At 41.2% G+C, this 13,124-nt stretch overlaps 2 protein-coding genes across 4 annotated transcripts; both read right to left on the bottom strand.

The window, feature by feature from the left end:
- Positions 1–1,003: 1,003 nt before the first annotated feature.
- polh (polymerase (DNA directed), eta) lies at positions 1,004–8,693 on the bottom strand. 2 transcript variants are annotated; one of them, XM_012821042.2, is made up of 11 exons: positions 8,600–8,693; positions 8,072–8,221; positions 5,435–5,569; positions 4,428–4,657; positions 3,780–3,952; positions 3,556–3,659; positions 3,327–3,446; positions 3,014–3,137; positions 2,839–2,904; positions 2,576–2,748; positions 1,004–2,460 (listed from the first exon to the last, which is right to left on the bottom strand). In XM_012821042.2, the coding sequence occupies exons 2-11, from the start codon at positions 8,206–8,208 to the stop codon at positions 1,614–1,616; spliced, it is 2,109 nt and encodes a 702-aa protein (XP_012676496.2). In that variant the 5' UTR covers positions 8,209–8,221; positions 8,600–8,693; the 3' UTR covers positions 1,004–1,613. The 2 variants fall into 2 exon arrangements, with proteins under 2 accessions (XP_012676496.2, XP_031435118.1); XM_031579258.1 differs by lacking the exon at positions 8,600–8,693 and adding an exon at positions 8,447–8,589.
- Positions 8,694–10,145: 1,452 nt separating this feature from the next.
- On the bottom strand, positions 10,146–12,773 carry LOC105894522 (rano class II histocompatibility antigen, A beta chain-like). 2 transcript variants are annotated; one of them, XM_031578692.1, is made up of 5 exons: positions 12,672–12,773; positions 12,093–12,371; positions 11,121–11,402; positions 10,788–10,901; positions 10,146–10,508 (listed from the first exon to the last, which is right to left on the bottom strand). In XM_031578692.1, the coding sequence occupies exons 1-5, from the start codon at positions 12,730–12,732 to the stop codon at positions 10,318–10,320; spliced, it is 927 nt and encodes a 308-aa protein (XP_031434552.1). In that variant the 5' UTR covers positions 12,733–12,773; the 3' UTR covers positions 10,146–10,317. The 2 variants fall into 2 exon arrangements, with proteins under 2 accessions (XP_031434552.1, XP_031434551.1); XM_031578691.1 differs by having other exon boundaries at positions 12,093–12,386; positions 12,672–12,747.
- Between the last annotated feature and the right edge of the window lie 351 nt (positions 12,774–13,124).

The raw sequence follows: 13,124 nt of genomic DNA on the forward strand, positions 1-13,124 counted from the left end.
GGGACAGGGATGCAGTGTCACTGCCTGGTCTAAAAATGCAGGGGTGTGGCTAAAAACCAGGCTTAGCCAATGGACTAAAACTCTTGTGTTTCGGTAGTGACATGAAAACTGGGGACATGAGTATTATGGTGTAATTTCAAAGATATTTATGATTAAGTTTAAACAGAAGTTCGAAGATTTAGATTTATTGTGGGTTTAATTTTTAAATAAAAAAACTATACTCAAAAGTTTTTTTGAGTATAGTTTTTTTATTTAAAAATTAAACCCACAATAAATCTAAATCTTCGAACTTCTGTTTAAACTTAATCATAAATATCTTTGAAATTACACCATTGAACAATATCTAAAAATAGTTTTAAGTGTTATTTACAGAATTTTAAATGTCAGGGTTTGGGACAGCTACTTCCCAATAGAAAGTACCCTATAAATGATGATTTTGTACTGTATATATTTAGCTTATCACTATCTCATTTAATGCCATGGGTTTAAATAGACCATAACATATTCTTAGTAAATATCTATGTCTGAATACTTAATTGTTTTGTTAAATAGTTTTTCTTGTTGTGGGACCGCACTTTGAAGAGTAGAATGCCCCATATATCTTATTTATTCATATATTACCACTATACATATGTACATACTCTGCACTTTACTGCTTGTTTGCACTTCTGGTTAGATGCTAAACTGCCTTTCGTTGTCTCAGTACTTGTACTCTGTGCAATGACAATACAGTTGAATCTAAACTAATCTCATTTTCATGATTGAAATTGGATTGATTTAATATATATTTGTGTTGGCAGGTGTGCACCCTCTGCAGGTGGTGAGGGTGCCGTCCTATAAAAGGGGGTTGGCGAGTGATCGAGCCATACCATCATTGACCTCAGCCAGCTCAGTCAGCTCAGCCCAGGTCTACGCAGCTATGGCCTACTCAACTGGGAGCCTCGGCATAACCATAGTCCTGACTGAATAGATACGCAAACTTAAAGAGAAAAACCCACACACACACAATCTCTATATTTATGTATCATGATTATTTTCGTTGCAATAAAAAGTTCAGAAACACAACCGGAATGTGATTTTGGATTAATTCAAAGGCACTGGCTGCGAGTCTACACCCGCGCTCTCCAAGTGGTAACAACAATAGGCAGAAGGAACAGGGTTATTGCCACTACAGATATGCAACTTGTGCAAATAAGCAATGATAACGACAATTGTTGTAGAAAATAATATACTTTTCCTTTGCGCTTTAATTTTCAGTTTTCAGTATTAAAAAAATCTACAAGAGTAGAACCCTGCTGCTTGTCGTTTGTAAACAGGAATGTCTTCAGACTGGTACTCTGTGGCGTCATGGAATTGTTCCTATTTATCAGAAAAGTCACCAAGTCGAAAGGCCATCGTGCATATAGACCAATCTTATGAAGGTATAGATCAACAGCCGTTTATCTGAACTGAGCAAACATTATGACAGAAGTGGTTGGTGAGATTGAGTCAGCATGGGACAAGGCTGTGGAGATGTTTCGGAGTCAGTTGGTGGAACTATATCGGACTTTCATTTAATCACAGGCAGATAATGAGGAAGGAAATACCAGGCCTGCATCAATATTAGGTCAAGTCTAACTCTTTTTGAAGAAGGAATCGAGAGTAACAACAGTGCCCACTGTCTTTGGCTTTTTGGCCTGAGGTCTTAAGGGGCCACTGCTGAGAGTTCTACTACAGGAGGCCGGTGATGTCTTAGACCTAGGACCAGCATGAGTTTTGGACCGGTTAGCTGGGATCTGATTGGATGAGGAAGGAGAAGGTAAGGGGGAGGAAAAGGAGTTCTGTAAATCTTGTGCAAAATGGTAGTCTGTGTGCTCTGGCATCTCCCAAGCCAGCACTGCCTGGCCACAGCGATCACAAGTTAAATAGTCTTCTGTGGAGAAGCTCAGAGCAGCCTCAGGAAGAGAGGAATGTTCTGGAACACCACACAGGCTATCACTGGTATGCACATATGTCTTTTTATCAGATTGAGTAATAACATGTTCATGACTCTGAGAAGAATCCACTGCCTGGCCAGTCACAACACTAGAACCATCAGCTGTGGTGGTGGCAGAAGTGGGGACTTGTTTCTTCTGAAAAAAAGAAGATATTCCTCCTTGCAAGCTAGATGAGGTGGAGGCATTGCTTTCAGAGCAACTTTTTTCCTCCTCTCCACTGTCTTTCAGTTCATTTTCACCCTCCTCTGAAAGTTCAACATGGTCTTCCTTTCTCTTCTTTGAGGCATTCTGAAAGAAGGACTCGATCATTCCTGGTCTCTTTGGTGTTGGTTGTCTTGCTAAACCAGCAGATGGACTGAAGGATGAAAGTTTCTGGGAGGAAATGACCTCACTGCTAAAAAAAGTGCCGATTCCCCCAGATGAAGCTGTGGGAGCATCACTGAACTTACTGGCAGAGAGGTGGAGCAGGGTGAGGGGAGGGGACCTGAGGAAAACCAAATAGAACCAAACAGGTTGCAAGTCAATGACGTATTACTGCAAGGTTTTTAAAGTACTCAAGATGCTGAGCACCATTTAGAGTGTACTTTCATGTTACCTACCAGGCTTGCTGGTGGTTTCCAGCACTATTCAGGCTCTTAATTATTGCAAAACTATCAGTGGAGATCTTGTTTGCTTCATATCGTGCCAAAGCACAGCATCGAGAGAAACTGCTAGGTGTTGTTTCTCCGGCCTGCTTCACTCCCACAGTCAGAAGCTTAGCCACACGTCCGTTCTGTGGGAAGAAAAAAAAACATGACTCAAACAAGGTATTTCTATTGGTTCAGGTAATACAAAAAATTGCCAGTCAGTCATTTTCCCTCACCATCTCCCTATCTTTGATCAGTCTTTCCTCCAATTCCAAAGCTAGCTGTTGAAGCCAGTGCTGAACCTAGTGAAAAGTCCAGTGGATATGGTAAACGTGTCCTTCTGTATTATCCTAATTCATGGAATTTGCACATTTAATGGAATTTGTAAATTAGATATTAGCAGAATGCTACCTGCTCTTTGGTGGCGAGAGACGTCTTTCCTTGAAAGTTTTTGCTGCAGCCGATGGATTTAGGCAGGTGTCTAGGCTTCACGGGCTCAAAATCGACCCCTCTGCACAGGTCATAAAGCCACTGACTACAGAGGAAACAGGTTATAAAGCCACTGACTACAGAGGAAACAGGTCATAAAGCCACTGACTACAGAAGAAACAGGTGGCATTCAAATATCATAGATACATAAGAATGGGCAAAATGTTGATAAATAACATGACTTAAGTTCAAGTATTTGTTGTCAACTTGTGATTTAACTCTCAAAAGGCCTTACCCATGTTTCAGTCCAAAGTGCTGAGCCAGGTGGCCCTGAGTGAACTTTGTCAGCTCTCCGATGTTCTCCACTTCCAGAGTCTCTGTGATGGAGGCTCCCAGTTTGCCTCCGAGATTGCGACTATGAGGATGAACAAAGCCAAGGCTACACCATCAACAGGCAGTACTGTATAATGACAGTTTACTATGTACAAACGTGAGATACACGAACAAAAGGATGCAGAACTCACATTTTGCTGATGGGGAGACTGCTGAAGAGTTGGGTAACTGAGCTGAGGGGAAGTACTGTTTGGCGGTTGGGTTTGTTCAGGCCACAAACAAGCTTGGACAGGACCTGAGAGAGAAAGACAGAAAAGGACCCATGCTTCATATTAATTATACAAGGACCTCATTTTTTTTAAGAGGTCAATGTTGATGTTTAATTAGCAGGCAGACTGCTAACAATGAGACCAACCTTGTTGTGGGATATGCCCGCTGAGCACTGAAAGCCAGTGCACTGCTCAACTGCAGCTCTCATCTCTTCTACAATGATAGCACCCACAGCCAGCTGCAGCTCTGCACTGTCCGTCTGCGTTGTTGGGGGCAGGGAGGCCAGCCACTGGCCAAGGCCCTGTGATCTGAGCGCATCTGTGGGGCAGCAAGAGCCATCAAACACACCAACTAAAGAACTACGCCCTAAGAAGTGAGTGACTATACTTGATGCACTTTTGTTCAGTTCCGTTAACTACAGATATATATGACTAGATGTGACTATGGGTTTATATACAGTACCAGTCAAAAGTGTTTTCTTTACTTTTATTATGTTCTACATGGTAGAGTAATACTGAAGACATTTAAACTATGAAAGAACACATATGGAATGATGTACTAAACAAAAAAAGTGTTATCTACCATGTAGAAAATAATAAAAGTAAAGAAAAAACTTCTCAAAAAATGAGAAGGTGTGTCCAAACTTTTGACTGGTACTGTACAGACATATGAATACATACAAAATAATATCTCATTCGTTGGACTGTGTTACAGGTATTTGATCACAGATTTTTTTAACTGCCATGACACCAAGAAAAGTTGTAATATTGTGGTAGTCACTCTCAAGACAGACCTTTATCTAATGCAGCGTGTTCTGTCTCCTCCTGGCTGGTGGTGGCCTGGGGATATCCCTGAATAAAGGTGGCGGTCAGGAGGTGTGGCTCAATCTGTTGATCTTCCATGTTCCTAAGGCGCTGCTTTACACTGGCTGTAAGGTCCATGTAGGCTTCATCAATACTGGCCCTCTCAATCACAGCAAAGCGGGACATCACCTCAATGACCTCCACACTTGCTTCCCTGTAGCTGGAGATCATTTTGTAATAAAGAAATAAGCTTCCTGGAAATCGACATTGAATAACAGGCATCATACATGCAAGAGAAGCAACGTGCTGTGTTTCGTTCCTTTTCTACTGGAGGCAAGCATCAGAACCCTATGCAGCGCGGCATGCACTGAGAATTGTGTTTCCCATTTAGACATTTAAATGCACTGAAGCGCATATGAGAACCTTCCAGCCTCCCAGTAAAACATTTTTTTTCCATAAAGCATGAATCTATATAGCCAATCTACACTGCTGTTTATCAAACAAACAACAAAAACTATCAAAAAACAGGTTTGCGGGATGTACCGTAAGAAGTTCTCAGAGGACGTGTCACATGTGACGTTGCGTGAGGCACGTCACACCTGACTTGTTGGTAGAAAAACTCGATCTATGCTACACGTGAGGGATAGCATTCACAGGCTATCATTCTGCATCCATGGAACCACAGAAGTATGCCTGGATATTACCTTACTAATTCAGTCCGTTACACCATCTCCAGACCCCGTGACACCCACACAGAGCAAAGAGAGTGTATTTCTTCACTTGCATGTAAACTGGCAATCATTTTACATCTACAAATGGCATGATAAGCTCATTGCATGCAGTTACCTAAAAATGATGTGTAGGAGGTATACGCTGTTTAGTTAAGCATGTTCAAATAACAATAGGAACAATAACAAGACTTGGCAAAATGTTCTCACATACAGAAATGGGTTACCATGACAACGTATAGAAGAAGCCAAGAAGCTGAAAAACTCACGGAGTAAGATCTGCCTTCCCGTGAGACTCCCTCACTCTTGCCACCTGGAGGTCTGGACATAATTTTTTGGCATCATCTGCCCACATGTTTTTGGTGACCCCATGTGCTCTCGCTTCATAACTCACCGCAATGATTCTGAACAAGAGTGAAAAAGGCAGAAATGGATTTTAAGATGAAGCTTCAAAAGTAAACAAAATGTTCAGTCATAATGTGGGTTATGGTTAGGGCTAGGCTAAAACTAATGATATGAAACTGCAAAATTATGGCAAAACAATTCTTATCTTATGACGGCGATAAGAAAAGAGGTTGGGGCTATTGCTGTTGTTGTTCCGAAACAAGTATGTGGCTTCTTAAACCCTACAATGCCCGCTGGGACACAGGTTCGATTCCGTCCTGCTGTTGTTTCCCTATCCTCTTCCCCACCTCTTCACTCCTCCTCACTCCCTGTCCAAAATACTTCACTGTCCTATCCAAATAAAGGCTAAAAAACCCATAAATAAATAAGTATATTTTTTAAATGACATAACAGCCATTAGACATCCCTTTTGTGGACATAATACAACCTAGCTAGCTATTTAGCCCACTAACTATGTAGCTAGCACACATTATCTCATAGAAATGAACTGTCAAGAAAGCGAAGATGAGACCTTAAGAGACCAGATGCTCTTTAAGTTGATAACTCTCCTTTTCTTTCCTTTGGATAAGCCATGAATCATGTTCACCAAGTAATGACATTTGTTTTACTCACACTCACATGTGTAACTATGGTTTCAATACTTCAAGCTCTAATGGAGAGGACTCAATCAAACAGGCAAGTGTGGGCTCTGGACAGAACTCAAGTGTAAATCTTGCTCCAGACACATTTTGCTATGCAGACTCTGGCCCCTAATAGCCTTTATGGCACAGATTTTCACAGCAGTTTTGAAAATATGGCAGCATAACAAAATTCTCATTGTAAGGCCATGACACCATGCTGCCCATACTGTAAGAGGCCTTTAGAAAGCAGACTATAGCAAAGGTTTCCTTTAGAAAGCAGACTACAGCAAAGGTTTCCTTGTCAAAAAGCAAGTCCAACTTTGTCTGGGTGGGCAATTAAGACAAAACTGCCTGTGGCAAGAAATCGCCTGGCCAGCCTGGTCTGCTGACAGCACTCATTGCTGTATGGTTGTGTCATGTGTGTCGTGTGTGTGTGTGTGCGTGTGTGTGTGTGGCCAGCCTGGTCGGCTGTCAGCACTCATTGCTGTATGGTTGTTATAGTCACCATGTATGAGTAGAGCTGTGACGGGTGTGCGCTGTTATCGAGAAAAGAAAAAAAAAAAGGAGAAAATTCCCATGTTGGATGCAGAATAATTTACTAATATTTTATTTCAAGCTATTTATTCCTGTTGGTTATTGATGTTTTCATTGGTTTGAATGGTTGATCTTGAAGAAATTCGCGCCATGACAAAAAAGTTCACCTTTGCTGTTGTTTACACAGTGATGACTGCTGCCAGCAGACTAGGCTGGCAAGGTGATTTCTTGTGACAGGCCGTATTTCATCAACCGTCTCTAGGCCCCCTTAGGATAACCCACCCATAGTCGTTTTCAACCCAGCCCTTTAAGAGTTTACCTGTTAACAGGTCAAATAGAATCATAGCATTCTATGAGTTTAACCATTCTAAAGGTGATACACTGGGTAACTTTTTGAGTAATGTTGCTGAGCGATGTTGTTCAGGCACTTTCCAACTGATACTGGGAAAAAAATGTTTTTACCTTTTTACCCTTACCTGTCACAATTGGACTTGGATTATTAGGGAGATTGGAGAGTAAGTGTAGGTTGGTCTAAGGCCTAACTTCATGAGAGATTAAAAATATAAGAATTTCACAGGAAAAGATCAAAATGACAGGACAGCGGGAGAGAAGGCTACAATACATCAGTGGGCATGTTGTTACAATTATCTAATAAGAACAATAAGTTCTAACAAGAACCGGTTATGTAAGTGTGCAGCAACACTGCTCAAATAGTTCCGTTCCAAAACTAGTAGGCTAATTACCTAAAAGGCATGCAAAAACCTTGCAAACACCACCAACAGCCCAGCTGACACTGATAGAAGCATGCCAACACACTAACTGGTGTATTTTGGCAGTAGAGCTGACAATGCATGTGAAAGCTTTTCTTCCATTTTTGCAGGGTGTTCCAGCCCGGTACACAGAACTACATAGGGCATATCCTAGGTGGCTAGCGGGGGAAACATAGGTGGCTAGCGGGGGAAACATAGGTGTTTATCTGAATTTGAGGATGGTGTTACTTTAAAGCAGCATCATGAAGTTTTGGTCTAATACGTACTAGCGAGCTATCTACCTAAAAAGCACCAACTGATAAAACCTTGCTAACTAACCAGCGTCTTTTGCCGATACTGTTGCTGAAGACTTTTCTTACATTTTTCTACATTGTGTATAGCAATGACGGCTTATCTGTCCTTCACATGACCATATACCATCCAAATTAATTTTAAGATGATACCAAAAGTAGTTGCTCAGAAAAATTGTTGCCTAGTGTTGCTTCGAAGTGAAGCATTGTAGGGCATATCGTCCAACCCTAGTTATGGTATGCAACAGGACATGCACCGCAATCAAAAATGGAAGTTAGTATCTCACCCGCCTCCCTTCCATGTCTTGTACTGAGCCACAACACACGGCTTATTCTTCAATTCTGGGTTGATCCGTTGTTCTACCTGTACATAAAAGCAGTCCATATCGACCAGCGCAACAACTCTTTCTGTCCCATACTCCATCGACTGCTCTTTTCTAGAAAGTAAAGTGAGACGTTGCAATTGATTGGGACCATAATTAACCATTTTCAGACATAATACTGTTGTAATATTAATACAATTGTCATAATGCTGTCTTCAGTCCTTGCGCTGACACAAATGGACACAATATGTACGGATATTTCATTACTGCATAATTGTTGAAGCTAATGTTTTGCAATGAACGACACAGGCTACGTAACCGTCTTTGACGTTAGCTTACCTTACAAGGAATGTAACATAAACTACACGGTGTCTTTGAACATCTAACATTAAACGATAGGTTTAATCACTGAATATACTGCATAGCATTGCACTGCCTGGTTGGTTTGATTAGCCAGCAACTACTGCAGAATAAAGAGGGAAGAAACTATACCTGCACAACTCCAAGTGAGGACGCAGTGTTTATGCTGTCAACTAGTCCCAGCGTGTAGCCCGCGACGGAAATTCAAATATGACCGCCATTCGTTTTTCAAAATAAAGGTCAAACTTTAGTAATTGATTTTGAATTACACAATGGAGAAAAATGAAGAAAAAACGCCAAGGCCAAATGTTTAACGGTCATAGTTTCCCTGTAGCCTAATAATACTGCGGTCATCATCCGTCTATCTTCAAACCACACACGTGCACACATAATTTGTTTTACCAAATATTCAACCATATAAAGACAAATTGTATTGATGAACAAAAAAGCAGCTGTGTTTTGGAGATGCAGAGGTTGCATATGGATGTGATGTGGTGTGGACCCGTCCTAGCAGATGTTGAGTGACTTTAGTAATGTCATGTGTCCCTATTCATCGATATACTGTATGTGTGTTTTTGTATGGTTTGTCCAACACAATTTGGTCAACATTTCCAGTGTACTGCTTTCACTCCCATGATGTCTGATCTGTGCAGTCACTGTTACTGATCCTCTGCTGCTGTTGAACAACCACACCTTGCATTTAATGTGGAAATACATAACTAGGTTCATTTAGTAGACATTTTTAAAATGTCAGACACACACACACACACACGGACAAATGTTTTCTTTACCTCTCATGACCCCCACACACCGTTTCCTGACCAGCTGCGATTGCACACCACACAACCTGCCCGGTATGTGTCTTTTGTGACCTAGGTCCATAAGTCTCTCATTAGATATGAATATCTTCAGTTCTCTCTCTCACCTTACACACTGAATTTGAAAGGAAATTATGTATTTGCAGGCACTGCAATAATCCTGCAGAGGGGGCCGAAGTAACAATATTGAAACTAGGCAGTTCTATAAACCCTCCAGTTGCATTTGGGAGGGAAGAATAACCCTATTATCCCCAGCGACACCATGGCCTTGTCTCAAAACGAGTACTTTATGAAGTACACTGCAATACAGTGCGTAGTGCACACTAAGCACTTACATCTGTAGTGCGTTCTGTCGCTGATTAGTGTTGTCTCTTTTACCCATAAATCTGTGCGCCAGCTCCCTCTGGCCAACTGGACATTTTAAACAAAGATGGCGGACCAAACTCCGCTGACGGTCCTGTTTTTGGCGTTTTCTCGATAAGATTTTTCAAAAGTTACCAAGAAATAGACACTGTACTATCCGATAACACAGTTATTGTAACCAGCAATAATGGTTTAAGTGATTTGCGATGGGTCAGTCAGCCAACTTTCCAAACTGAAAAGCTGCAGAAAGGGCTCCTCCTCTTCCGCTACGTAGCCAAGATGGCGCCCGTTTAAGGCGAGAAGGGTCCATCGTTTCACACTGCATTTTTTGACCGTTTGCAGTGCGCAATCTGGGTACTTTCAGTGCCCTGAATTCTGCTGGTTCTGTCAGTGTGAACGCCCTACGCACTGAAAGTCAGTGTTTGAAGTGCGCAAGGGCGCGGTATGAGACACAGCCCATGACAGATTGATACACAAAAGAAAATACATATTAAAACTCTTTTTAAATTATTTTTTTAATCATTTTTACTTCAGGTTTATTAACCGGGGACAATGTCAATCTGTCCTTCCTCTACAACAAAACAACAACTATATGTTGGTCTTGAGACAAGGGTGTACATAATTCACATATCTAAAGCAAGTTTGAGGGGAAAAGGCAGCAAAAAACAGCTAGCAATCTTGATGATTACTATCCCCAGTATTCATGATTGATTTCTTGATAGGTGTCTTGGTTGAATCACAGTGTACTGTGACAGATCTGTAAGACTTTAACAGCCAGAGGAAATAGCTATCTATATTCTTATGATGTGCATACATATCAAGACTCTGGTCCATGCAGCTCTTGGGTGCCAAGATCCACCCTGTTGAAAAAATAAGAATACAAATCAGACCATCATACAAAACACTGGTGATATGACAAAAATCCATGATATGGTCCATTTCACCAGTGCTGTGAATACATTTTCTACAAAATGACACACCATATGAACGTAACACTAAAAAACGTATACGTGTCTTTAAGTCATAAATGTCTGAGCTCACACAACTACTGTGGTCATCCATTATGCAGTATAATTGGTTAGCATATTCTTTCCTGACTGTTGGATGCATGTTGGTTGTTGGTCATGCACACTACAGACCTCTGCACTTTCTCTTGTAGTAGATGAACCCAGCAGCAAAGACGATTAACCCCAGCACCAGTGCTGCAGCTCCAATGGCAATCTTCTTCCTCTCAGGCTCAGGCATGGAGGGGTCTGTGAAAAGGTCACGGCACGCAGTGTGATGCAATCACACAAACATGTATAATCAGTGCCTGAACGTAGAGACACTGCTACCAAAACAGCATTTCAACCCTATGAAAGCAGTTTAAATGGGAGCAGTCTTACCTGAATAAAACTATGAAAAACATGGTACATGTAGTAAGTATATGTATTTGCTCTGAATCAGACATGATTTTACACCACAGTTCTCACCCCAGGTGATCTCCAGAGGGTCTCTGAGGCTGGTGTGCTCCACCACACATGAGATCTTCTCTCCAGCTTTGGGGGTGAACTCCAGGTGGGAGTGGATCTGGTAGTACCAGTCTCCATCCGCCAGCTCCTCACTATATATCACATCACCGGTCACCTCCTGGCCATCTCTGTGCCAGGTCACGCGGATCATCTTTGGGTAGAAGTCGTATGCGCTGCACACCAGCACGGCAGGCTGACCACCGATGGAGGCCTCCTCCAATCTCAGCCTTACCACAGGCTGAACTGCAAGACATGGTTAATGCGCACACAGGGAATTAAATAATGTTCCTGGTGTTATGGTGTTTACATCATGTGTGTTGAGGATCGTTTGGTAACATCATGTGTCCTTTTGGTATTTTTTCAGTGGTCAGTTGTAATTTAGAAATAGCAGCAATGAATTTGAAAACTACTTAAGTTAGTTTATACTTTAAACTGTGAGAAAATGTGTACTAATAAATGTTCACTAATAAAATGAATTAAGTGCATTGACATTGTACATTGAGTACATTGAGTACATTGAGTGAAAAGTCATGATCACTTTACATTTACTCTGGACAGTTAGGATTACATTTATATATATAAAAAAAACATCCACACTAATACATTAAACAACACTTTTTGTACTCCTTGTAACCTTCCACCCCTACAAAAGTCATGAAATATGAGGATTTTGCAATTTTCTCATTCATTAGATACATCAGACGAATCTCTAGTACACCAAATGAACACAATGTAAATAGATGTAAGAAAATGTAGAATACAAATGTTAATAGTATATATATTTCTGTTCTTTCTATGATATTCATGGTAGGTCTGGAGACAGTTTAACTAAAGACAACAAAAAGAAAATGTCCCCTTTAACCCAGTCTGACGAGCATGGTGTGTGTAAACTGATTTCCCTTTCTTAGTGGCTTCATTTGACTCTTTACTCACCTTTCTTTGTCAGTATGGCATTAATTTCAGTCTGGGCATTGGGTTTGCACACTCTGTCCTTCTGAGCCCGCGTCTGTGCCAGAATTGCTGGATCCTGGTTCAAGGTCTCTGCAGTATGCACTCCAAACTCACTGTATCCCACATACTTTCCCACAGTGCTGTTGAACTGTATGAATTCAGCCTTGTTAAACCAGTAAGACCTAATGTACTCCAGATCACTCAGGCCCGAGCTGTAGTGACACTGATCCACTATGGAGGTGTAATATCCTTTAGATCCTTCTGCAGATGAAAACACTGTAATCAATATATCTCTCCTGTAACTCCTGTTTTTGTTTGGGCCTGAATAATTATCACATTTAAATGTTTTGTAAGTTGCTTTGGACAAAAATGTCTGCTAAATACCACAACCACAACCATATCCAGGCTATGGATAAAATTAGGCTTCAGTAGACAATGGATGGTTTGAGGGAGTGACATACACAGGCAGTCAAACAAATCAAACCTGTCGTGTAAAAAAGTACTGACATCTTGTCGTATACTGACATGCCATGTAAACGTGTACAGAAATAAATGACTTACCCACTCCCAAAAGAGTGGAGATGATGATCACCGCAGAAATGAGGTGCTGTGATGTAGACATTCTGTCACGGTCTGAGGGAGTTATGAGGAAGATAGTGAGATAAAAGTGAGCGTAAAGTAGGAGAGACACATGAGGAAATGGACCAATCTGTGTTTAGCAGATAGATGGTCAGTAGTTTCTATGCAGAACTTGATTTAAATAGGATAAAATTCGCCTTTAACTACCGTATTGTCCAGACTATTAACCGCACCGTATAAAGCACACCCGTGTTTTGACTGCGCCCGTGTATTAACTGCTGTTTATTTAGCGTTATGTCATGCAGACACACGCACACACACACAATCACAAACACACACAAAAATATCTCATTCTCACTCACAGTGATAACCATTTATTACGTGTTATGGTGTTGTGTGGGAATGGACACTAAATGAATGTCTAATTTCATGCTA

The sequence above is a fragment of the Clupea harengus genome, chromosome 13 (genome assembly GCF_900700415.2).
Source record: "Clupea harengus chromosome 13, Ch_v2.0.2, whole genome shotgun sequence".
Taxonomy (NCBI): Eukaryota; Metazoa; Chordata; class Actinopteri; order Clupeiformes; family Clupeidae; genus Clupea; species Clupea harengus.